This window comes from Coenobita brevimanus, chromosome 25 (genome assembly GCF_032717465.1).
Source record: "Coenobita brevimanus isolate Jiangsu-jjx chromosome 25, ASM3271746v2, whole genome shotgun sequence".
NCBI lineage: Eukaryota > Metazoa > Arthropoda > Malacostraca > Decapoda > Coenobitidae > Coenobita > Coenobita brevimanus.
This window is the reverse complement of record NC_136978.1, coordinates 9114136-9141243: the sequence shown is the minus strand read 5'-3', so window position 1 is coordinate 9141243 and position 27108 is coordinate 9114136. Positions and strand designations below refer to the sequence as shown.

Here is a 27108-nt window from a genome sequence, read left to right as displayed (position 1 = left end):
GGGTATGACTCACTTGGGCACTGACTCCTCATCTGCGGTGGCAGATGTTATGTTGGCATTAGCTCCGGCTTTCTGTAGGAGGCCTGATATTTTGATGCCGTCCTCCCAGCTGCCGGTGAAGGTGCCCTCAATGGTGTCACCACCAGGGTAATGCAGAATTCCACGTCCTGCCAACATACCACCTGCACCAAGCTCACCCTCATAGTATGTCTTGTCCTCAAACATCATCAGTCCATACCCCTGTAATACAATCATCTGTCACATCACAGGGGAGAAAGATGGCAGGACTGGTTGACTAAATCATACTCAAATCATGGGACTATAAAAGCTTGGTCATTAGCAAGATGAAACAGCAACACAGAATGGATATGGAGGAGGTCTAAAGCTTAAGTTGCAATTACTACTGACCTTAACAACCACAATGATATCATGCTCCCACCTATACTGAATAAAGAGTTACTGGTAACAAAACTGAAGTAAATAGAGCAATTTCTCTAAAAAGACAAAAGCTAGATGCAAAAGATACTGAGATGCATCTCTGATTTATGAAGCCTGGTATATGCGAGGCTAGAATTCCCAACTAAATCACTGGGAGAGATGGTGGGAGAAAAAGAGAATTTGGGATGAAACAGTGTACTACAATAAAGAAATGAATAATCACACAGCTGTCCTCAAGCTTCTGTGGAATAAGCTTTCAGTCCTCGGCATATTTGAGACGTGGTCTTGGGGGAGGGAGGGGGGAAAGTAAACATGACAAAAAATGCAAATATAGAATGCAAGGGAGGAGAATCACAAAAAAGCAGCTGCAAGTGTGTGGGCTGCCAATAAACCCTGACCTTTTTGGCATTATCATATATACATCATAAACAAACGGGTTAACTAAGCATTCTGTGGGTTTGATACTCACATGCATGAAATGACTGTGCCAAGCCAAGCACACTGGTAGATTGTACACAGTGTTAGGTGACTGCCTATTAGCAGATGCTAGGGTTAGTGGTGAAAGATTTGCACTATACCCTGTATATTTGTGTACAGTATTTCCACTTTAAATAAATGATTTAATGCAAAATTATTTTCCCTTCACAACTTATTGGTGGCTGAATTGGAAGAGAGGCAGTCTGCAGTCCTAATGGGCCTAGGATCAAATCCTGGCTGGGACAGGGAACAGTTCAAAGATTTTAATTTCATAAATGCAGACTTTACTGATCTACCAGAAGACCCGTCAACATGTCGTAAAAATACCCCTGCTAATACCAGCATACCAGTCCCGTACGAGACAGCCCTGGCATGTATTCATTATGGACGGTGGGTGTTGGTGCCAAAGTGGTGATATGTGGAGGTGCATAGGAGGACTACTGGGCCTTGGGAGAGGCTCTGCAGCCTTTGCCCGGAGTATTAAAAAAAACAAAAAAAAAAAAAAAAAAAAAACCTCTCTCCTTTATGTAACATAACTTGCATAGTTAGTCACCTGCTTTCATCTCTACACATTTAAATCTATGCATCACATTCTCATTTTCAATGAATAACCTTAAGTGAGCCTTAAATAGCTGGTTTCTTGTTAACTAGCTGGGATACGGTTAAGTTAAAATGACTGATGAGGAAATGACTGATGAACAGGTTTAGTGGGTAATTATGGCGCTCCAGTCGGATTGAGCCTCTGTAGATTTATATCCAAGGGATGGTTGGGGCTTATTGCTCACATAATGCCATGCAGGGATGAGTGAGGCTGGTCACTCTCATCTTAAATGTCAGGATCAACTTGCCTAGCCCTGGGCTTCTGTGCACCTCATGGGGCAACATAGGATTGGATGATGGATGGATGGATACTGTAATACTGTATTACCCTTTTTTCAGGCATCACACATTTGCAAACATCAATCATTCATGAGGGATCTTATAACGTATTTCTCGCAATGGTCAAAGCCAACTGTAATGTGTACACTCACAGTCAGCTTGTTCTGGTGGAAAGTTCCCTCATAATAGATGCCATTCATTGTGACCACCATACCAGGCCCATTGCGCAGGTTGTTCTGCCACATGCCCAAGTACTTCTCTCCTGAAAGGCAACACCACAGGTCAGGCTGGGTTATATTACGCTATATTACAGTAGTTTACTTTAGGTTCATACCGTCAATATACATGATATACGCCAGGCAATCAATATAAGTAGAAAGAACAAGTTAAAGTAAAAGAACTTGGCCATATGTACTGTAACTTAACACATATTTTGAGTTTTTAATTCAGCACAAAGGTCATGGACATGAAAAATCAGTGGGAAAAAAAAAAAAAGTAATCAAGCATCTCAAGTACATAAAACACTTATTATTATCTGCTTTATATATATATACAACATGATCAATGCATGTCCAGTTCTACTTCTTATATATAGTGAAAATATCTTTTACCTGTGCTGCTATAGTCCAAGACCACAATCAGATAATGGCAATTTCTGATTACAGACTTCATAACCACAAAATCTAATGTACTGGAAATTCTATGCATTGGAAATTGGTAGCTACCAAGTAAGATGGAAAGGTTATGCATCTGGCGCTGGTACAGTGATGAAGAGCATGGTCCTCCACTCAATGGGTCCTGGTTCATGACCCTGAGTAATGACACATTTATGGTTGTTTTTGCTCACTTAGTTTTTATTGAGAAATAGTGATGATGATGATGACAACAATGATAATGACAAAAGAAGAAGAAGAAAAAAAAAAAAGATGATCAAATAATGATAATAAGGACAAAAGCTATCTATCTATATATCTATTGCACAATGCCTTAGGGGTGGCCACAAAACAAAGTGCCTTCACATCACCCTATCCTCTACAATTTGACAGCCCTCCCACTAACTTACACCACCCACTCTCGTATACCTCTCCAATCTATGGTTGGGGATACCCATCATCCACTCATGCAATCTAGGGTTACTCTCAGGTGATTTTACACTGAGCAAGCCAAATACCTTTCTGTAGGCCAAGAAATAATTTAATACTCTGGGTACTGTAGTAATGATATAACCAAACCACACGTGTTCCCTATGTGGCAATAAAGTGGGTTGGTGGAGGGTTACCATACCACTCCATAAAACTAACTAACAAAATGCGCAACAATAATTTGCCTCAAGAAAACAGGTTACATCCCACCTTTGGCTATTTCATCAAGGACCCCATATCCATGCTTGGCACCATTAACCCATTCTCCAGTGTAGATGGAGGCAGCCTGGGAGCTGAAACGGCCCTTCTTGAGTTCACCATGTCCGTGTGGCTGACTCTCATGCAGACACCCACTGTATACATCCTTGTTTGCATACCTGACATGTAAAAATGAGAGATACAAAAAAAATATTGCAACATTATAATCAATATTCCAACTTTATTTTCCACTAATGAATAAGGGGAGTGGGATGGAGAAAGTACTGGGGAGGGGTGCCTTCATACGGTGGCTCAGAAATATGTAGTATTTGGACAACAGAGCTACTCTGAATATACAAATGCCCCTTAAATTCCCCTTCCATCTCCCCAAAGGAGGATGGTGGGCTGTTTCCTGCAGTCCATTGGGCATATATCAAGATGAGCCTGATGCCACAACAACAACAGGATGGAAGAATGACAACCACAAATGGAAACTTCATTGTGAAGAAACAATTTAGGGCCAAGCTGGACACTACTTTGGGTACTGCACTTGTTAGAGCATCTGTAAAGAATACTAATACTGTAACACTCGGTATGGCTGCTGATAATAATCCAGTGCTCACCAAGTGCTTACATCCTCTAGTTGTGATGAGGTTACTGATGGCTACATTTAATTATCCAGTCTGTAAAAGTGCTCTAAGTCAAATAAAACTGTCTTGAAACACTAAGAATGTAACAGAAAAATATCATTTGACTGAAGAGGCATACTAACTATAAACAGATGGACACACAACAGTACATACCTAATTACCCCCTTGCCCTCCAGCTTTCCATTCTTCCAAGTGCCCTCATATACAGTGACACCTCCACTGGCCGGCATCTCCAGTTTGCCAAGGCCATGGTAGACACTGCGGCGAAACTGTCCCGTGTAGCAACGCCCATCAGGCCAACTCAGTGTTCCTTCCCCATGTAATTCACCACACAACCACTGACCTGGACAAGAAGGGAGAAGGGTAACATCTTCATTGGGTAGGGCTCTAATAAGATAAATGAAACAGCTTGGCAGTGCCAAGATTAGATTGATTATAAATAGATTTTACAGGGGAGCCACTATCATCTATTCACATCAAGAGTACAGTAGTACAGTACAGCATAGATGTTCTTGGGGTTTGCAATTTTCAACTTTTGAAAATTCAGCCTTATGGAAAGGTCTTAGTGTTCAGCAAGTTTATTTTTATCACTGAAATGCATACAGCATGATTATTTTTATCACTGTAATCTGTAATGTTTATTTTAATTACAGTGTGCACAGTATTATTATTTCTCATCTTATGCTGTTCACTGTTTTTTATGTACCAGTACACTAATTACACATACACACAGAAAGACTAAATCCAACTTAAGCAAATATCGTCCACTGCGAAGCCTTCTGGCAAGGAACACTTGCATAACTGGGGGGGGGGGGGGGATGCCTGTATTTACCTAAGCATGCCAACTCTCTGAAGACTGCAATGTTACTAAAAGACAGGTGTATGTGAAATGCATCTATTAAGAAAAATGTAAATGGATAAGAGTCAATGGTTTTGGTTGTGAGATGAAGCCAGGCTTTTGATGGCTTAGATGATGTATGAAAGACTGTGTGAGCTATTACACTGGGTATTTTATTTACTATAATATTTCTCCCACTACCATTATGTTGTCTTTCTTTTTTTCCTGGATCCTCCTTCAACCCATCTACTGAGTGAGAATTTGGGTTCAAATGATCGTGATAATAACATTTCATTCATTCATTCATCACATACAGAAATATATTGATGCTGATGATAATGACAGTAACAAAAAACATATTTTTGGTGAAGGTTGATGAGGCAGAGCAAATAAGCAATGGCGAGTGGGGCAAAGAGAGTATATGATAGTGATGATGATATTATGATGGTGATGATGATGATATTAGAATACTGTGCAAAATGATAGCTGGGAAAGCAGGTGGAGCCTGTCAGGCATGAAAGGACTGAGCTTGCTGGTGAGTCTCTTGAGTGTGTGGAAGAGTTTTGCTATTTGGGAGCCATGTTATGTGCTGAAGGTGGGGCTGGAGCTAGCTCTGTCACTAGAGTGAGGAGTGGTTGGAAGAAATTCAGGGAGCTGTTGTCTCTCCTGACACTGACAGGGCTCTCCCTCCATGCTAAGGGATCTTTGTATGCAGCATGTGTTAGGAGTGTAATGCTGTTTGGTAGTGAGACCTGGGCAGTAAAGGAAGAGGATATTCGCAGGCTTAAACGTACCGAAATGACAATGATTAGGTGGATGGGCAGTGCATCCCTGAGTGTAAGGCCTGGGGTGGTTAGGTTTATGATGGAAAAGTTGAGGGGTTGAAGGGGACTGGAGTGTATTGGTGTTGTGATGAGGAGAGGTAGATTGAGATGGTTTGGGCATGCAGAGAGGATGGGGGATGATAATTGGGTGCAGAAAGTGAGAAGTGTTGATGTTAGGGGTAGGTTGCGTAAGGCAGACCGAAAAAGCCCTAAGACAAGGTCAATGAGTGTGACCTCAGGGATAAGGGACGGAATAGGGAAGCTGCCAGAGATCAAGCTGCATGGAGAATTGCCACTAGGTGACCAATGCCAAAGCATGCTAAAGCCTACGAAAACGAAACAAAATGAAATAATCTATCTATAGCATGAAGCCTCAGGATTAAGGCATTTGGTGATAGAAACACAACAAACTAACCAGAATATGTGGCATCCTTATATTGTGCATGTTTGGTGAAGGTGTACGAGGCCGAACGTACGAGAGGGGGGGCACGGGGCAGAGAGAGGACATCCACCCCTGAGCTCCCCGACCCGTGCCCCCCTAGCACAGACCGTTTGATGCCTTCCTGCAGAGCATATATCCACTGGCTCTTGTCGCTGCTACATGGACATGTCAGGGTTAGGGTGTCCTCTGGTAGCGTCACTGATATGCCGTTCTGCAATAATGATACAGCAATCCCTTGATTATCCGACGTAATAGAGCCAAAGGCATGTCCGGATATGGAGCAATATCCTCTACTGTACCTATATGCCATTCTGCAATAATGATACAGGAATCCCTCGATTATCCAACGTAACAGAGCCAAACGCATGTCCGGATATGGAGCAATATCCTCTACTGTACCTATACCCTATCTACACCCAACCTATATGTACAGTACCGCTTCTAATTGTGGCAGTGTTCTCTGGTCTTTCGGCTGTACTGAGACATCAGAATACATATGGAAGTATCCATTATAAAGCTAGACACTAATACCCTAGCTATACATACAGTACCCCTCCTAACTGTCACAATGATCTTCAGTCTTTCAGCTACAGAGACATCAAAACACACATAGGAGTATCCAATATAATGCTAGACACTATGAAAACAATGCATAAATGAAAAAAATCCACAAAAAAAATCAACAAAGACGACAGTTGCAAAAAGAAATTTAACCCTCTTGGGAACTGTAAGTTTTCAGTAAGTTTCTGGGACACCACCAAAGCTGACAACCCACCAATGACAGCTTCCACGCTCACAAAGAAAAACATTATCACAGCCAAATTTGTTCCTGGAAATTGGTTATATTGGTATAAATTGTATACCATCATCTTACCTAGTGTTTATAAGATAAGCTAATAAAAAAACACAAAACTGATGAGTAAAAGTACAGAAATGCAATGAGAATAAACTTGTTTAAGAGTAAAACTGCTTCAAGTAACTTCCCAACATCCTTGAGCAAAATTTTGCCCACACTATGCAAGTCCTATGTATACTGTATGACTGGATGCAGAATTTCACGAGCTTTCTCATGACGTTTTTTAGAATTTAGATACAACCAATAGTGTTCAATTACATCAGCAAGGAGGGGGGTGGCTGGGGGACTTTGACCATTCGGTGAGGAGGCGGACGGGTGTTTTTGCTCTGCTGGTGGACTAGGGTCTGTATTACTCACTCACAACTGGTATGTTCCCAGTGATCCAGGCTGGAAATATTTACCAAGCGTTCAGCTTTGAATGTGGCGCATCACGGGAGCCTACTATGAGTCACTCGGCGGGAGATATTGAGAGAGGCAGGAGATACATACCGTGGGTCAAGTTTTGAATATGACAGGTCATATTAGTCACCTAGTGGGCGACCTGCGCCATCGACCTTGGGTTGCCCCAGACCTAAGACATGTTGGGAGCATCACCAGAGCATTAACTTCAGTATACCATGGCCAAACACCAGAGAAAACTGCCTGGTCCCCTAGGGACTGAAAGAAGTCTACGGGGTTTACTCGCGTACAGTGATTCCTCAAACTTCGCGGGTTGGATGTTCTGCCAAAACCTCGCAAAATGTGAAACGCTGAAGTGTGAAATTTAGAATCAATGAGAAAAATAGAGGAGCGTTCCGGATGGACATATACCTACCCTATCAGAAAGTACTATAACACCAAACAAGCCCAACCCCAAATTTAATGAAGCATGTTTACTAGTGTTAAAACAGCATAACACAATAAACATATACCTGAAAAGACATTAAAACTGTTATAAAGAGCTGCAACACCATAAATCCGCTGAGTACCTGTGATATTTCTGGCCAACCCTGTACACCTGCTTCTCCTTAGGCCACTGTGATGGCCCTGCACCATCCCCCTCAGCTCGTCACTCTGCGCACTGTACCTCACTGGTGTGCTGCACCTCAAACGTCGAAGCGTGGTCGTCCAGATGTGGGTCGGGAAACCACGAGCCGTGAGGCCAGCACAGCACACAAAAAAAAAAGCAACGGCATGTGTGTCCATAGTACCACCGCTGTATCAGTAGAGGGGAGGGCAGCTGCAAGATGGCTGCTAACAAACGAGCATCGGTATGCGTCGTCTGCTGAGTGTCAGCTGCCGGCTAGGAGCGTCGAAGTGCGGGGAAACTCGCAAAGTGTGAAACAACTCGGAAACTTTTTTCTAGCGTGAAAAACAAGGCATTGAAGCATGAGGAAATACTCAGTGGTGGGCAGTGCAAACAAAGAAGGACCTTGCGCAGACGCAATGCGCAATCCACAGTTCACTACCCTGCGCAAGTGCAAGTGCGCAATTTGACAAATATTTAGCCTGCGCAATGTCGCAAAGCGCAAGTGCAAACCATTTGCATATATTTGTGGGAACTACTGTAAAATATTGAGATATTTAAATAAAATAGCATACTTACTTTTATTTATTATATTCTATCTATTGCCATATGCCTTAATCCCATAATGGGTGGCCACTGTCCACAAACAAGCAACAGGTCGCCTCCATGTCGCCCTGTCCCCTGCCATTGCACTGCCCTGCTCCCAGCTCACACCACCCTCTCTCATATACTTCTCCACTACATCCCTCCATCTCATCCTTGGCCTCCCCCTCCCTCTCCCCCCCTTCACCTCACTCACATACACTCTCCTGGTTAGTCTCTCACTCTCCATCCTCTCCATATGACCAAACCACCTCAGTGTGTTTCTCCTAATGCTTCCTATCACATCCACATCCACACCACAACGATCCTTCACTTCCTCATTTGTCAGTCTGTCTCTCCATGTAACTCCACATGCTCCTCTCATAAAACTCATTTATTTCCACAGCTCTCACTCTTGACTTCTGTCCCTCCAACAAGGTCAAAGCTTCACTTCCATACATAAGAGCTGGTATCACAATACTGTCACGTAGTAACTTTTTCACTTCTGGAAGTTCAAACAGAGGAGTGAGCGGGCTGCCAAGTGGAGGTACAGGGAAACAAAGGCTGTGATGTTGCCGGTTTTACTTTTATCTGCATTTTTGCAAGACGTTTTATTTAATAATTCAGTACAGATATACAACAGCATGTTTAATTCCTTAGAAAAATCATTAAAACATATTATTTAAATCAAATATCCATAGCCTAATAAATTATTAGGCTGTGGATATTTGATTTATATAATATGTTTTAATGTTTTTGTAAGGAACTGCATATGCTACTCGTAATAAATAATGTATTTTTAATTTATTATTATTTACTAATAATAATATTTTTTAAAATATTAAAATACATTATCTCTGTTGAAGCATTTTAAGAAATGCTACTATCCTCCATCTCTCCCGCCTCCCCCCAGCAGAACCCTCGTGACCCGCCTGAGCCTCCCCCATCCCTTGTCCAGACATACGGGAAGCTCCCAAGACCACGTGTCCTTTGGACTGCGCAGTGCGCAATCCACAGGACAGGTGCGCAGGGCACGTACACAAGCGCAAATTTAGTTGTGCAACGCAAATAAATTTGCGCTTGTGCACGTGCCTTTTCATGTGCGAAAGTGCAATACAGTATTGCACATGATCTCATGCGGTGCACAATGCGCAAACGATATTCACCGGAGCACAACGGTGCGCAATTGTGCTTTGCACAAACATTTGCACACCTGCCCAAAACTGGAAATACTGTATTTCACCCGATAGGCACGGTCACAATGGGGGCCTAAAATTGACCTTCCGGGCTTCTGTGAGCACAGATGTTTCTAAGAGTTTTGCATCAAACCTATCTAGGCTATAAACAAAAAATCGAAAATCGGTCGGCACTTGGGGGATCAGAGGTGCTAGACTCACCGGCAGAGAGAAGGTTAATCAACTCATTCAGCACTATAGTAACATACAATCACAGAATAAAATCCTCTGTGGTAGCATGAATAAACTATAAAAATATATCAGAGCGCTGAAGAGGTTAATCTCTTTGATATGAAAAGTCTCTATCAACATACAGTAAGTCCTTGTTACAAGCCATCTTTTTTTTTTTTTTTTTTTTTTTTTTTTTTTTTCATCACGGAGCATCTACCTGTCCTTCTGGTGCAAAAAATCATCTGGCCATATAAGTGTGCTAAAAGTCATCACTATAACCAAGAGGTTAAAGATGTTACAAAAAAAAAAAAAAAAAAAAAAAAAAGTCTAATGGCAGTATCAATTTTTACATGGCAGATTATTGAAGGATACATCACAGTGAATACAGGCGTGTATACTTCAAGTAAGTCACTGCCTAAATAGTCAAGCTTCATTACATACAAATAAGAATATAAATACTGTACTGTACAGTGAGAGAGAAACCTGAGCCCCATACAGAGGTATTAAGGGTTTACAGTGACCTACCTGTATACTGGAGACAACAGGTACAGGTTCAATCCACATGGTAGCCAAAGGGTATGTGACGAAGGATGAGTACTGGATGTGAACAAGGGCGTCAGTGACCAACACAAAGGAGTGGGACGAGAAGCGACCTGCATTATGTACAGTGATGGGGTTGGTCCGAGACTCACGCAGAAGCCGTCGCCCTGGCCGAGCCAGTGCCTCAACCAACTTGGGGCTGCAGCTCTCCCAATAGGTCTTAGTTATTTCTGCCTCTGCCTGCACACAACAACAACAACAATCAGAACAATTCTTGCATTCAGGAATAACAATACAAAATGATAGCAATATCCAAAAAACAGCAAATATCACCCATTCACCTGCTCCACTTGGCCTTTAAAAAAATAGTGATCTATTGTAAATGATCACATCCAAAAAGGAAGATGGAGGGAAGTTACGTATTCACCCACGTCTATATGTCTGTTGCAAAAACTTGTTATCAGTTTTCAATTAAATCTGGTGGGTATGTGAGCAGTGAATCAAAGGGAAAATTATTAAATTTTGAGATGGATGTGGATGTAAATCATATATTTCACTTGCATTGGTGGAGGGTATGTGATCTCTGACAGTGTTTAGCAGGGCAGACTAAGACCACAGAATTAACTGACTAAGAGACACCACAAAAGTATTTGTCTGGTAGGAAAGGAACTACAGCAGTAAATCATCAATTTTATTGGCACTGGCAGAGGTATGTCTGAGTGCTTTCTAGTTAAATATATGTATTTGCCTTCTGTCTTCTGTGAAGTATTACTAAAGCTGAAAAACACTGTGTATCTTGTAAATAAAAAAAAAAAAATCATAACATTCTCTGCACTGGCCTTTCACTTAAGTTGAACCCACCAATATAAGAAAAGTTATGGTCCCGACAGTAGTTTTAATTTAGTTGTGTTACTCTACTATATACTGATTTTTGGTGGTTGCATGCACTGAGGCAGAGAAAAAGTAACTGTGTGTGAGCAGTAGAGAGAGGGAGAGATGATGTGTTACCTGGTTCTTGTGGGCTGTATTAGAGAGCTGCTTCCAATGAGTATGAGCTACTTTGAGTTTGTCCAGCGTGAAGGGCGAATAGTAGCATGAGCTGTCAACTTTGACGTCCGCCAGGAACTTCATGTACTCATGTACACGCTCCATCGGCCGCAGCAACAGGTAAGAGAATAGCTCACTTGCACTCCGCCGCTTGTCCTCTGCCACTACTGGGGCCAGAATTGCTGAGCACTTGTCCAATATAGCCTGAGCTTCTTTGCTCACCAGTGTCAGCCCACTCATGGCCAATGCATCACACACCAGGCAAATGTATCGCTGGTAGATCACCTTGTGCTCCTCTACCTGGAAGTAATTGTATGAAATGATTAAATATTACAATCCTGGTACATGAGTCCACAGTTTTCCCTCCATAGTCACAAAAAGAAAAGGTAAAATATAAAAATTCAACTCGGCTAGTCCACCATTTACCCTCCACAACCAGGAAAAATTCCTCTTATCACTGGTAACAATTTCAACATTCTTCTCATTTCGGTTCAGCACTTTTATTTATATTTATATTGGGGGAGGCGTGGCTCAATCGGTAGAGAGGTGGCCTGCCATTCTAACGGACCCAGGTTCAAATCCCCGCTGGGGCAGGGAACAGTTTAAGGATTTCAATTTCATTAAATCAAGCTTTACTGATCTACCAGAAGACCCGCCGACATGTCATAAAAATACCCCCGGTAATACCAATACACCAGTCCTGTATGAGACAGCCCTAGCATGTATTCAATTTGGATGGTGGGTGTTAGCACCGAAGTGGTGACATGAAGAGGTGTATGGTATGTAGGAGGACTGCTGAGCCTTGACAGCAGGCTGTGAAGCCTATGCCCAGAGTCGAACACATTAAAAAAAAAAAAAAAAAAAAAAAAAAAAAAAACTTTGCAGGATAATGGTAAAAAAGAACCCTGTTTTTTATCCCAAATTTAATTGTGGTAATGTCTATCTATCTATCTATTGCCAGATGCCTCAATCCCGTTTGGGGTGGCCACAATCAAATTGCCTCCAAGTCGCCCTGTCCCCCGCCATTTCACTGCCCTGTTCCCAACTCACGCCCCCTTCTCTCATATACCTCTCCACCCCATCCCTCCATCTCATCCTCGGCCTCCCCCTCCCTCTTCCCCCCTCCACCTCACTCACATACACTCTCTTCGTCAGTCTTTCACCCTCCATCCTCTCCACATGGCCATACCACCTCAGTGTGTTCCTCATAACGCTTCCTATCACATCCACATCCACAACGCTCCTTTATATCCTCATTTGTCAGCCTGTCTCTCCATGTGACACCACAGGCTCCTCTTAAATAACTCATTTCCACTGCTCTCACTCTTGACTTGTGTCCTTCCAACAACGTCTAAGCTTCACTTCCATACGTTAGAGTTGGTATCACAATACTGTCATGTAGTAACTTTTTCACTTTGATGCTCACTTCCCTGTTTCTTATCACTGCTTTCAAAGAACCAGCAACTTTTCTTCCCTGCTGTACCCTTTCAAGCACTTCACCCTCCAAACCTCCATCCTTACTCATCACACTACCCAAGTACTTAAACGTCCTCACATTTTCCAATTCCTCACCATCCAACCTCGCTGTACATTCACTGACTTCACCTCTCTCAAAGACCATCACTTTACTCTTCCCTACATTCACCTTTAGATTCTGTTTCTTACACACTCTCCCAAACTCATCTACCAAGCCTTGCAGCTCCCCTTCGTCTTCACTCAACAACACAGTATTATCTGCAAACAACAGTACAGGGAGATTCCATACACTATCCTCTCTCGCCAGGGCCACTCCAACATCCATTATCCCACCTTGTACCTCTTTTATTACCCCATCCATGTACAGATTGAACAACCATGGAGACATGACACATCCCTGTTTCAACCCAACTTTCAAAGAGAAAAATTCACTTAGTTCATCATCCACACGCACTGCAGCCTTCGCACCATTGTACATACTCTTCACAGCATTCAACAACTTCCCATCTACTCCATATATTCTTAACACTTTCCACAATCCTTGTCTATCCACCCTGTCATATGCTTTCTCCAAATCCATGAAAGCCGCATACAACTTCTTTCCCTTCTCCAGAAACTTTTCCACTAAAGATCTATGAGTGAATATCTGATCTACACAACCTCTGCCCTTCCTAAAGCCTCCCTGTTCTTCTCCAACTAATTTCTCTGTTCTTTCTCTAACTCTTTCAATAAGTATCCTACCATACACTTTTCCTATTATACTAAGAAGAAAAATGCCCCTATGATTACCACACACTTCTTTTTCCCCTTTTCTTTTGTACAAGGGAATAATTATACCTGACTTCCAATCCTCTGGGACTCTACCTTCCTCCCAGGCCAATCTGCACATCTTCCACATCCATTCTACTACTACCTCTCCCCCACGCTTCAGCATTTCATCACACACTCCATCAATTCCTGGGACTTTCCCCGATTTAACTTTCTTCATTGCTTCCACAACTTCTATCCTACTGATTTCTTCCTGTCTTCTCACCTCCCTCCTTCTCCCAGCCATTCCCCAGCCACTTATACTCGCATTACTTCCATCCTCTCTGTTCAACAATTCCTTAAAGTGTTCTCTCCATCTGCTCACTTTTTCTCCCTTCTCCACTAGTAATCTACCATTTTTATCTTTCACTCCCCTGCTAACTTCACTTCCACCCTGTCTTACTCTTTTCACCTCTTTCCAGAACATTTTCTTACAGTCCCTCCACTTTACACTCAAATTCCTTCCAAATTCCTCATCCACTCTCTTCTTACTCTCTCTTACTAATCTTTTCACCTCTCTCTTTCTTTTTACATATAACTCTCTCTTCCGCCTCTCAACTTCTTCCACGCCCCTATTTCTCATCCATTCATTGTATGCTTTCTTCTTTTGTGCCACAGCCTGTCTCACCTCTTCAGTCCACCACGCTGTTCCTTGCACCCCCCTCCGTCTTCTCTTCCTTCCACACACCATATCACATGCTGCACATATTTCTCCTGTAAATATCCTACACACACCTTCCACGTCTCCCATCTGCTCCAATTCATATTTGCCCAATCGTTCCTCCACTTCTCTCTTATACTCTGCCTTTTTCTCATCCTCTTGTAACCTTTCCACTCTCCTTGCAACTACTCCTTCCTCTCGTCTTTCCCTTCTTCTATTCCTCCATCTTACTTGGTAATGTGCTATAGGTAAAAAAAAAGTATCGGTGCACAATGTGTGTGAAACATTTTGGACCACAGAACAAAAGGTCTCTGAAAGATCAATGTCTGACCTACCACACGTTGGTAGCCCTGATGTCGGTACGTGTCAAATATTGCCAAATAGCAATATCCTCTTGCATACATATAGCAAATGGTATGTTTGTATAAACTGACATCGTTCATACACAATGAAACGCTGGTAATGTATGAATATTTTCGATACGCACCGGACCCCCTGTGCACCGATAATTTTTTTACCCATAGTACTCCCTGTAAAACAAATAACTCAGAGTCAAATGGCCACCCCGTACGGGATTATGGCATCTGGCAATAGATAGATTGATAGATAGACATGTAAATAATAAAACTAAATTGAAAAGATGATGATGATGATGCACTATCAATAGAAAAAAAAAAAGCTGTAAAAACTACTGGAGAGAGAGAGAGCGAGAGAGAAAGAGAGATGGGGGGGTGATATGGTTGTAGACATAAATATCAATACAGTACACTTCAATATTACAAATGAAGTAGTAAGTAATGACTTTTGAAACCCAGTAATGCCACCTTCAGAACCCAACAAACTATTCAGAAAACTGTTTATGAGCTTCACAATTATCTGAATAAAAAGTACCTGCAGTGAAATATATGGCGTCACTATACATGCTCCCTACGTGTCAACAAGTGGGTTGGTGGAGGGGTAGCGCCTCTCCCCATAAAACAAATAACTCAAAGTCAAATGGCTACCCCTTAGGTGATTATGGTGTCTGGCAATAGACAGACAGATAGACCATCTGTATATTCAGTCACTAACCCCTAAGATGGGCATCGGAATGTTTTGACATGCTCAGGACGGACATAATCACTGGAAGCGATATGGTGGGGGTTGGTGAAGTAGGGTGGTGGGGTAGTGCAGGGGGGTGGTTGGGGGTGGGGGATAAGGTGGGATGGGTGGGGGTATTGGGTTAGGCATTGGGGAGGGGGGTGTGGGAATGGAGGTGGGGGGTTTGGGGTGGGAGGGGTAGGGGTGGAGAAAGGGGGATGGTGGGGTGGTGGGTGGGTTGGGGATAATTTAATAAATTTTCAAAAAGAGATACATAAAACTAAGTTATAGTCATAATCTAGTGCAGCTGTCAGGCTTTCTAGCGTGTCCTTTTCACTGTCATACTTTTGGATATTGCAGTATTATTTTCTTGAACAGTAACAACAATCACATATTACTGCCCTGAAGGTATATGGGCCAGAGGACTGGCTGCTGTAGTCCAGTACTGTATATCTAAGAAATCAGCCTAAAAAAGCCTCCAGTCACCTCTTAGGGATCAAACCTATGGGGGGTTACCACTCTTGAGTGGAACCAACCAAGCACCAGACCACCAAGTGCCTTATCATGCAGGAATATAGATAATGAATTATTCATGCTGACCTGGTGTATAATGGGGAGTGCTGCAGTAGGGTCGGGGGCCTGGTCATCAAGGGCATCACTGAGGCTGCTGGCCACTGCATACACAAGGTCAAGATATGTCTCTAATAGCTGCTGCTTTGTCTGCTGTATGCTGTTGCTCTCTGTACACACAAAATACTGAGTTAACTGCACTGCTGCAAGATATCAAAGTAGTACTGTCTAAAAGGACATGAGCTTCATCCCTGGGCACGGCTGAGAAGTCTGATGATATTAATATGAAGAGATTTTCCTGATCTTCCACCAGACCCACTAATCATCATCATCAGCATCATCATCATCTGGACCTCCTTTTCCACCCTAGGGCAGGGTGAAGAGTAGAAATGTTCAGACAATCAAAGTTTGCCCAATTCAATGGGCTATGCTTTCATTCACTCATCATTCAAGCCCTGGAAATCCTGGCTCCATCAGATAGGCCAAAAAAAATTTCACCACGTTCTGTAGCTTCACATATACCTATCTGATAGAGCCAATCCAAACACTGTCACGTTAAAATGAGGTACCAAATCCCTGGTTATGCACTTCTCACAAAATTCATCCAGCCAACTCGATCTCTTGTCAGTCCCTTAGCCTCACCATCTTTCATACCTCACTTCCTCAAACACACATCCACCATATCCTTCCACCTTCTTCTTGGCCTACCTCACCTCCTTCCTCCTTCAAATTCACTCAGATGTACCTTTTTCACCACTCTATTGTCATCCAATCTCTCCACTTGACAATACCATCTCAGTACACACTCTTTAATTCAGGTGTCCACAGACTTCCTCACTCCGCATCTTTCATGAATCACATTATACCGTATCCTATCCACACTCTGTACTCCACATACGTTTCTCAAGTCTCATCTCCACTGCTCTTATTCCTGACTTCTCATTTTCATGCCACACCATGGTCACACATCCATATGTTAAAGTTGGCACTAACACTCCTTCATGTAAGCCTTGCACAGCTGCAACACTCAAGCCTCTGTTTCTTATCACGACCTTCATAGCACCAGCTACTTTCCTTCCTTCTGTCACTCTACTTTCCACTTCTTTTGCACATTTTCTTCTCTTTTCTATCACTGTACCCAGATATTTGAACTCTCACCAATTCCAGTCTCTCTCCATTCACTGTAACATCACACTGGGAGTCACCTTCTCTCTCAATAACCATCACTTTACTCTTTTCTACATTTACTCTCAAGGCACGACACTCACTAGTCTACCAAGCTCTTGCCCGGCATTTGCAAGTTGCACAGCATCATCAGCATACAACAAATTTGAGATATTCCATCCATCACCATTCACTACCAATGCCATCCCACTCTTTATTACTTATGTTTTTACTTCTCTCATCACTCCATCCATATATATATTGCACAACCATGGGGACATCACACAACCTTGTCGCATGCCCACAATGATCATGAACCATTCACTTAGGTGCCCTTTTACCCTTACACATGCCTCACTACCATCATAAAAACTCCTGACGGCACTTAGCAGCTTACCATCAACACCGTACATGCACAAAACCTGCCACAATCCTTCTCTATCTACTTTGTTGTATGCTTTTCCCAGATCTATAAATGCCACAGACACCTTCTAGTCCTTATCACAAGCCTTCTCCACTGTCTGTCTCATTGCAAATATTTGATCCACACATTGTCTGCCACTCCTAAAGCAACCCTGTTCATCACTCACTATGACTTCTGATATCTCTCTTACTTTCTCAACAATAATTCTTCCATATACCTTCCCTATAGTGCTCAGCAGACTTATGCAATGATAACTCTTGCACTTCTCTCACCTTTATTTTTATACAGGGGTACAATCACTCCCTTCTTCCATTCTACTGGCACAGTTTCACTTGTCCATGCTTTCTTACATATCTCCAACAAGCACTTCATTCTCCTCTCTTAGTGATCTCTGCATACATGTCATCAACCCCAGCTGCTTTCCCATTTTTCAGCCGCTTCACGGTCTTCATCACTTGTGTGAGTGTCATGTTTCCAGGCACCGCATTGCTTCTCTGTACGCCTCCACAAACCAATCATGTAACAGTCACTTTGGTCTCTCCATTCCCATTCATCAGACTTTCAAAATATTCTTTCCATCTGGTTCTTACTTCATCCCCATGGGTTAATAATCTACCACTTACATCCTTCACACTTTCACATTCCTTTCCACTATCACTTCTACATTTCCGCACCTCTTTCCAGAATAACCTCCAATTTTCGGAAGAATTTGTATTAATTTTTCTTCCATGATCATCATTTACTTCCTCCTTTTTCCTCTTGACTAACCTCTTTATGGGCATCTTGCTCTCCATATACAGTATTCAGTTCTTATTTCAACTGAACCCCTGTCCTGTATCCACTCTAGCCATTTCTTCCTCTTTTCCTCCACTGCTCTCTTACCCTCTTCATCCCACCATGCTGTACCTTTCTTCTTTGTTGTCACTCTTGCCACACCACACATTGCTTTAGCATTCCTAACTAAGCAATCCCTATGTGCATTCCACAAGCTGTCCAGATCCATTTCACTCCAATTCACTGCTTCTAACTCCTCCCCTACTTTCCCCCTGCATTCATCTGCCATTTCTTTGATCCTCAGCATCTCGACTTTCTCTCTCTCCCTGACTGCTCCTCTCCCTCTTGGTCCACTTCACTCCTCTCAGCTTGATCTTGCATACCACAATCATATGATCTGACAAACCTCTACATCGTCTTCTCACTGCCCTTGTATCAGCCACACTTCCCAGCATCGATTTCTCTACGAGCACGTAATCAATCAGGCTCCCTTCAACACGATCTCCATTCCCTCTAGACCATGTATATTTATGTGCATCTGTGTTTAAAATATGAATTACAAATGCACAACCTCCTTTCCTGACACATGTCCTTCTACTGCTTCCCATTATTACTCTCTCCTGGTGCTCCATTATTACCCATTATATCATTCACAGGACCAATGCCTACTCTCCCATTCATGTCACCCATAACAAACACTTTATAACTCCTGGGCATTTCTCCTGCTACTTCATCCAGCTCATCCCAAAACCTGTCTTTCTCTGTCTCACTCCATCATCACACGGTGCATAAGCTACAATTACTGCCACTTTAACCTTCTCAAACTTGAACGTACATACATGTCGAGCTGGCACATTGGTAGTCCTTCATTCCACTCTGCTACACTTCATTCACCAAAAAAGCAACTCCTTCCTTGCATCTTCCTTGCCCATTCATGCCCGACCTTAAACATATTACACCCTCCCACTCCTCCACTTCACACTCATTCATCTTTGTTTCACACTATACCATCACGCGTATCTTGCACTCTTGAACACATTCACCACTTCCACCCACTTGCACTCCTCATTCACACCCCTTACACTCCACATGGCCATACAAATCTTCCCATCTGGTTGGGGCCCTGGGCAGGTATTTGGCCCTCCGAGGCTCTTCGAAACGTCTGCCATGATTTAGTGATTTTAAGTAAAGGAATCTGGAGGACACTTAACCCAGCTTCAAATCCTGGTTATATGGTTACCACCCAGTGTAATACATGGTTTCCTGGGAACAAGAAACCATTTGTCTTGTCACTCAGTCCATAAGGCAACGCTACAGTGAGTGAGTGGATGATGGGTATCCCCACCTACCACTAATATACAATAAAAACAACCCCACTAATATTATCAAATCAGTCTTGAATGATATAGCCACAGCGTGTATTCAGTATGGAAGGTGGGTATTACTGATCTTCCACAACACCCACTTTTTTTTTTTTTTTAACACTGTGTCCCCCTTTTTCGATAAGGACTAAGGCATTACCCCTGGGTAATGGACTTTGGTTTTGGAGTGTGTAACACTTTATGACCGGATGTCCTTCCTGATGTCTACCAATGACAATAAGGTGGACTCGAACCTCCAACCCTTTGGTCCGAGCGCTCTAACCCACTGAGCCACAGGTGCTACAACCAGCTACGTGACAGGAGAATGCTGCCTCTCCTGGCAAGGCAACATACACAGGCGCGGCGCGAACTCACGACTCTTCAGTCTCGAGTCAGGTGCTCTACAACTGAGCTGCCATGTCCCCATAAAATCATCTCCAATAATATCACACCAGTCCTGAATGAGATGGCCCTAGTATGTATTCAATACGGATGGTTGGTATTAGCACTGAATGGCAACAAGGGCAGCAGAGAGACTGCAGGGCCTCAGGGAACAGATATTATGTCTCACTCACTCACTCTTGCATGCAAGGTGCATTCACACACACACACACACACACACACACACACACACACACACACACACACACACACACACACACACACACACACACACTACAATTAGCTAACTCACCAGTATTAACCATAACAGAAGAGATGCCATCTTTCTGAGTGACTGGAGCCATCTTGTTGTTGTTGGTGAACGAGGCTAGGAGAGGGCGGACTACATGTTGTGCCACACACTTTAGTAGGCTCAGGTACTCGGCCTCACTCTTCAGGAACTTCACAACCTGACAACACACTCTTACATCAAAGCCAACTATCATTATATCTATAAATCTATCTTATCATCTGTCAGTTTATCTAACTACCTATCTATTTGTTTGTCTAACTCTTCCCATCCACTACTTTATGTAATATCCTGAGAGTTCAGTCAAGGTGGACAAAAAGGTGTTAAACTGGGATTCTGGTAATTCTGGTAATCATAGGTTTGAGATTTACAACTCTTGCTTTTACACACTGTACAGGTAATTGCTAAATTTGTTTAAACAATGCAATAAAAATCCTAATACCATTAGTCCTAACTTATAAAAGCTCAGAAAAATACCCCATACTCTTGCCCTCTCTGGCTCTAACTTGCTCTGAATGTAGGCTGTGGTGATCCCGAAATGTTATGATGCCATATTCATTACTGTATTTGGAAATATAGCAATAATATAATCATTTACCTCTGGGTAATGTATACAGGAGAATATAAATACAGATTATATGACAGATGGTCTATCAGATTTCACACATACATGTAAGTTAGTTCAGCTCAGCGCCTCATGTAATGCCCCTCAGAGATGTGTGAGGCTGGTCACTCTCATCTTAAATGTCATGACCAACTTGCCTAGCCCCGGGGTCCTGCACACTTCTTGGGGCAACAGGATTAGATGATGATGATGATGAAGAGGTGTTTGTATTTCACATGGCCAACTCATGAAAAGTAATATTATTAAAAGCAATGTCAAAGTGGTACGTGGGGGTGTTCACCATCCACTCACTCGAAGTAGTGCTGCTTTCAGCTAACTGCCCTTTCCTCTCTTCCTCCCTTCCTTCTCGGTCTTTCTTTCCTTCCTTCTTTCCTCTTCCTTCTGTCTATGGGTGACTCTACACTGAGTGACAAGCCAAACGGTTTCCTATACACCAGGAAACCATTTACTATGCTGGGTGGTACCATATAACTAAACTATGGTGCCTGGTGGTTTAGTGGGTAATCAAGGCACTCCAGCCAGATTGAGCCTGTGTAGGGTTATATCCATGGGGTGGTTGGGGTTAATTGCTCATGTAATGCCACTCAGGGATGAGTAAGGCTGGTCACTCTCATCGTAAATGCAGGACCAACTTGCCTAGCCCCAGGCTCCTACGTTCCTCATGGGGCATCACAGGATTAAATGATGTATGTCTGTATGTATGTATTCCCATGGAGAGGAGACGAAAAGGGAATAATTGTGAAGCAACGAGATGAGAAGTAGAGTAGAGCAACGAGAAGAGAAGAGAACAGAACAGAAAAGAGATTTACAGAAAATATAACACAGTACAACAAACCTGAGGGTGTAGGTCATCAGTGGTGCAGACAACACTATCACACTGACATAGGACGGAGCGACAGCGAGTGGTGGCGTCCCCTACTGGGATCTCTTTCACTGTTGCCTCCTCATCTTCCCTGATGGAACAACACAGCATAAATCATCATTCTAGTTTCTATCTTCTTATCAACTTAGTACAGCATTATTTGAATAAAAAAATAAATAAAAATAAAAAACTTCCGCTCACTTAATACAGTACACTGAATTGATTTCCTGTACTCCATATGCTGCTGAAGTGTAAAAAAATGGTCAAGTGAATAACAAAGGACAGACACAAGTGTCCCATTACAGGCATGTGTTATATTTGGTTCTGAATATGGTCACAGTTTAGAGTAAGTTTGATTTGTATTTTTTTTTTTTTTTTTTTTTTTTATATAGCAAGAAAGAAGGAACCAAAGGCCAGGGACCTACAAATTGATCCCTCCAAGAAGAAAAACAAAAACAGGGTAACAGAGAGCCAAATTCAAGATCCATTCACTTCAAGATGTCTGCACACACTGTGTTTGAAAGACTGGAGAATACAGGCAGTAGAGAAAACAGACAGACAGAGACAGTTCTAGAGTTGACCTCATGCATACATGAAGGACTGGAAATAGTGGTGAACTCTTGCATTAAAGAGTTGGACAGAAAAGGGATGAGAGTTTGTTGCCAGATGGGTGCTACATGCCCGCTGTAGTTGTGCAGGGATGCAAGAAAACAGTTCAGGGGAGCAGTGACCATTGACGCAGTGGTAGAAAAGCGACAGAGATGCAACAGTACAGCAAAGAGACAGAGGTTGAAGAAAGCCAGTAAGAGAAGAAGAATTAATGACACAATGAGGCTTTGATTCCACCCTGTTGAAAAGAGCTGTGTGGGGGGGGGGGAAGCCTCCCGAAACGAGAGTTGTACTCTACACAGGAGCAAATAAAACCCGTGTATAAAGTCAACAACTGCAAAGGGGTAAAGAAGATACAGAGTCGGCTTAGCACATCCAATCTCATGGAAGTAGATTTTACAAGAGAGGTAATATGTTCTTTCCAAGATTAATCCCGAGAAAATGAAACCCCAAGCATACTGAAAGATGATGCACGATTGAACTGAATATTGTTAAAAATTAGAGGGTACTCCTGTGGAAGATTTTGTCAGGTTGATAGATGTAAGAACTATGTCCTTGATGCATTAAAAAAATATATATATATATATATTTTTACCTCAATCACAGATATGAGCCGAGTAAGACATTAGGTGTGCCATAGCCTCATCCCTTGTTTGTTGATGTAACTGCTGAGATGGAGGCTGCGGGAAGCGAATGGAAAGGTGAAAGGTGGAGTCATCAGGGTATGAGTGGACAGGGTTATATGTACAACTTAGAAGGTCACTGATGAATAAAAAGAAGAGAGTTGGTGATAGGACAGACCCCTGAGGAACACCACTATTGATGGCTCTAGGAGAAGTAAGGTGGCAGTCTACAACAGCAGCTACAGAATGACCAGAAAGGAAGCTAGAGATGAAGGCACAGATAGAAAGATAGACACCCTAAGAGGGTAGTTTGGAAATTAAAGATTTATGCCAGACTTGATCAAAAGCCTTTGAGATGTCAAGTGCAAAGCTTTCGCCAAAGTCCCGAAAGGAGTATGCACAGGAGTCTGAAAGGTAGGTGAGAAAATCACCAGCGGAACATCCCCGGTGGAACCCATCTTGACAATCAGAAAGAAGGTTGTGATTGGAATGATGCTTTAAAATTTTTTTATTAAGAATTGACTCAAACACTTTTGAAATACAGATGTTAAGGCAATTGGGCGATAGTTAGAGGGCTGGGAATGGCCTCCTTTCTTTGGAACAGGCTGATTGAGGACAAACTTCCAGCAAGAAGGAAAGGTGCAAGTTGACAGACAAAGATGAAAGAGTTTACCTAAGCAAGGTGTAAGCAAAGGAGCACGGTTCTTGAGGACAACAGGAGGGACCCCATCAGGCCCATGTGCCTTGTTAGTAGAGGCCAGTGATGGCAGAAAACACATCAATTGAAGACATTTTAATGTCAGCCATGAGGAAATCAGAGGGGGGAAGAGATGGAGGGACAGCACCAGAATCATCTAAGGTGGAACTGAAGGAGAAAATCTGAGGGAAGAGTTCTGCTTCATCAGTAGAAGAAATAGCTACAGAGCCATCAGAGTGGAAAACAGGGAGGAAGGATGATGAGGTAAAGTTGTTAAAAAGATTTTTGGCAAGGTGCCAGAAGGAGCAAAAAAAATTCGAGTTGGAGAGTTCAGTGCATTTAGTATGGATGAAATAATATTTAGCAGAGTGAGGAACACACTTAACACGATTCCGGACAGAAACATAAAAAAGATGAGAATCGGGAGGGGGGAGGGGGGGAGGTTGGCTCTGGTACCTTTTGTAGGCCTTCTCCTTGCTGTGGACAGCATTAGAACAAGCGTGATTAAATCAAGGTTTTTTTTGCATTAGTCAAAGGATATGAGAAGGGAATGTGTGCTTCCATGCCCCAGAGAATAACCTCCGTAATGCTCATGGCACACTTACATGGCTCTCGGCCATGGAAACAGTATCGTTCCAGGGAAAATCAAAGAAGTACTGCCTAAGGATCTCCCAGTCAGCAGCTTCAAAGTGCCACAACTGATGTTTCTTTGGAGGGTCCACAGGCCATACTGGAGCAATAAGACAGTTTAAGGTGATGAGGTTGTGATTTGAGGAGGCCAGTGGAGAGGAAAGATTTTCAGCGTAAGCAGAAGGATTAGTTGTAAGGAAGAGGTCAAGTATGTTGGAACTCTCTCCAAGGCAGTCCAGGATATGGGTAGGATGCTGTATGAGCTGCTCTAGGTCATCAAGGATAGAAAAGATATAGGCTTATTCACCAGATGGATCAGTGAAAGGAGAGGAGAGCCAAAGGTGGTGGTGAATACTGAAATTTCCTAGAAAGGAAATTTCAGAGGAAGGAGAAATGGATAGGATGTGTTCCAGCATTGATGTAAGATAGTCAAAGAATTTTTCATAGTCAGCAGAATTAGGGGACAAGTAAACAAAACATATATTTGGTCAGAAAATGACAGGAAAGCCGAAGCCAGAGAGTACAGAATTCAGAAGAACCAAGTTCTGGAACACATAAGCAAGAAAGTCCCTGCATACATATATGCAACAGTCACCTTTGGCTTTGGACCCTCTTACCTGTTTATTCTGCAATTCATTTGGATCATAGAAGTTACATCATCATCATTCAGACCTTTCCCACCCTAGGGGATTACCCCGAGAATTTACAAGTGAATACAACTGAGAAGTAAAGCTTGAGAAATATTCACATTTGCTTGCAATTGTCTCTCTAGTATCTGTTTATTTCCTGCTGATCCCAGATGATTTTACCAAGGAGAAATGTAGTTAGTGAGGGCTGTATGTAAGCCCTTAGCCCTTAGATGTCTATCCAAAGATGAATGTAACTGGCTGGAAAGAGCAGAACTAAACAGAAAATCACTGGACTGCAAGCTCTTAGTTTAATCAACTCCACTCCACTGACCAACTCCTTTCAACTTCTTTTTCTGCTACTGTGCTCTGTCCCTTTGCCTTTACTGTCACTATTTCAGTGTTTATTACTCTTCTGAGCTGTCTGTTTGCATCCCTCCTCCATTACAGCTGGAGTGCCACACCTGTCTGGCAATGCACTCACCCATTTTTTGTCCAACTGTCTACTGCATGAGTTAAATGATAGTGATCCTCTGTGGTGTGTGGTTTTGAGACACACAACCAAAACCATGACTCTAAACTGAGCAGCAATTTCCAGCCTGGGCTATATAGTTTGAGTCTGGTGAAAAATCCCCCCCAGTGCTTCTTATTTGGCACATGATGATGTCATGGTGTGCAAACATTAACCCACAAACATATATAAAACATTAAAAAACATAAGACATTGACACTGGACTGGCATAATGCAGCAGAAGTGATTTTGATGGGACTTCTGCTACCCTCACAAACTAGTGGAGGTGCAGGGGAGTTGGAAGCCAGCCCAAGCTACTGCTCTGCAGCCTTTGATCCCTGCTTAAACACCAAGCCGGCATCTGTCATTTGTGAAGGTGTACCACATCATTGCTTTATACCAATTTGATTATCACTGTTATATGTCTCCTTTACTTTTGAATAGTAGGCTATGTCCTTAGAAAGCATATCAGAAATCAAGTTTGGTCATACATGGGTTTTACAAGGGAAGTGGTGCTGGACAGGGACATCTTCACATGATGGCAATGATTTAACCAGAAACTTCTGTTGGCCAGTAATACAAATGTCTCCCAACCCCCTCCCTATCCCCTGAAAGGAAGATGATGGACTGCACAAGAATGGCAGCTTCAGCCTGCACTCCAATGAGTTCAAGTTACAGGTGGGCCAAGGACCACAACAACAACAATCAGGGAAGTGTAGTTAGGCTTGAGACAAGCTAAACATTCCCCAAGATAGAAGGTTTCAAGTTACATAGTACCCTAGGATAACACACTAACTGTGCTTTGAGAACCACTGTACTCTAAGTCCTTCATATACAGGTGGTCCCCATTTTATGAACAGTCGACTTATGATTTTTCAACTTTATGACAATAGAAACTGTACCTTGAAATTTGAAGTTTGATCTTTTCCAGGACTAGCAATATGCTGTATGATACCCTCTCATGATACTGGGCAGCGGCAGCGAGCCAAGTGCCAGTCTGCCCCAGCAGTCGCTAGTGTAAGCAATCTATGCTCCAATGCTCTGCATTGTTCTGTGTTTCCAGCATTTTTTTTTTCAATACTCCCCCGTATGCCTACAAAATGCCCATATGTCTCTCCTGCTATTGGTGAGAAGAGGAAGGCAATTACTTTTGAGATGAAACTCAAGATAATTGCCCAGCATAAGGGCACACACCTGGAAGGTCCTGGTTGTTTCGGTCATAAGTCAGTTAGGCCGTAACATCCAAACTGACAAATGGCCAAATTGCTTAACGGTCTACGCAACATAACGTAACTTAACCTAACATATTTGGATGTTACAACCTAAATGACTTATGACTGAAACGACCTGGACCATCACCTGTGAACTTGGGCTTTCGCAATCAACACTCTCAGTGCAGTATTCAACAAATTGCATTAGATATTCAACACTTTATCATAAATAAGGCTTTGTGTTGATGATTTTTGCCCAACTGTAGCCTACTGTAAGTGTTCTAAGCATGTTTAAGGTAGGCTTGGCTAGGTTATGATGTTTGGTTGGTTAGGTGTATTAAATACATTTCGATTTACGATAAATTCCACTTATGATCAGTT

General features: G+C 42.6%; 1 protein-coding gene across 1 annotated transcript in view; it reads right to left on the bottom strand.

Annotated features, from left to right (window-relative positions):
- Als2 (Amyotrophic lateral sclerosis 2) overlaps nt 1-27108 on the bottom strand; it is a 94386-nt gene that overhangs the window by 34430 nt on the left and 32848 nt on the right. The window contains exons 8-17 of the mRNA XM_080267757.1: nt 21794-21911; nt 20337-20493; nt 15950-16089; nt 11287-11625; nt 10264-10518; nt 5862-6099; nt 3938-4127; nt 3147-3313; nt 1947-2056; nt 14-240 (exon numbers count right to left, since the gene is read on the bottom strand). Coding sequence (XP_080123883.1) covers nt 14-240; nt 1947-2056; nt 3147-3313; nt 3938-4127; nt 5862-6099; nt 10264-10518; nt 11287-11625; nt 15950-16089; nt 20337-20493; nt 21794-21911 — 1941 coding nt within the window. The remainder of the gene's footprint in view (nt 1-13; nt 241-1946; nt 2057-3146; nt 3314-3937; nt 4128-5861; nt 6100-10263; nt 10519-11286; nt 11626-15949; nt 16090-20336; nt 20494-21793; nt 21912-27108) is intronic.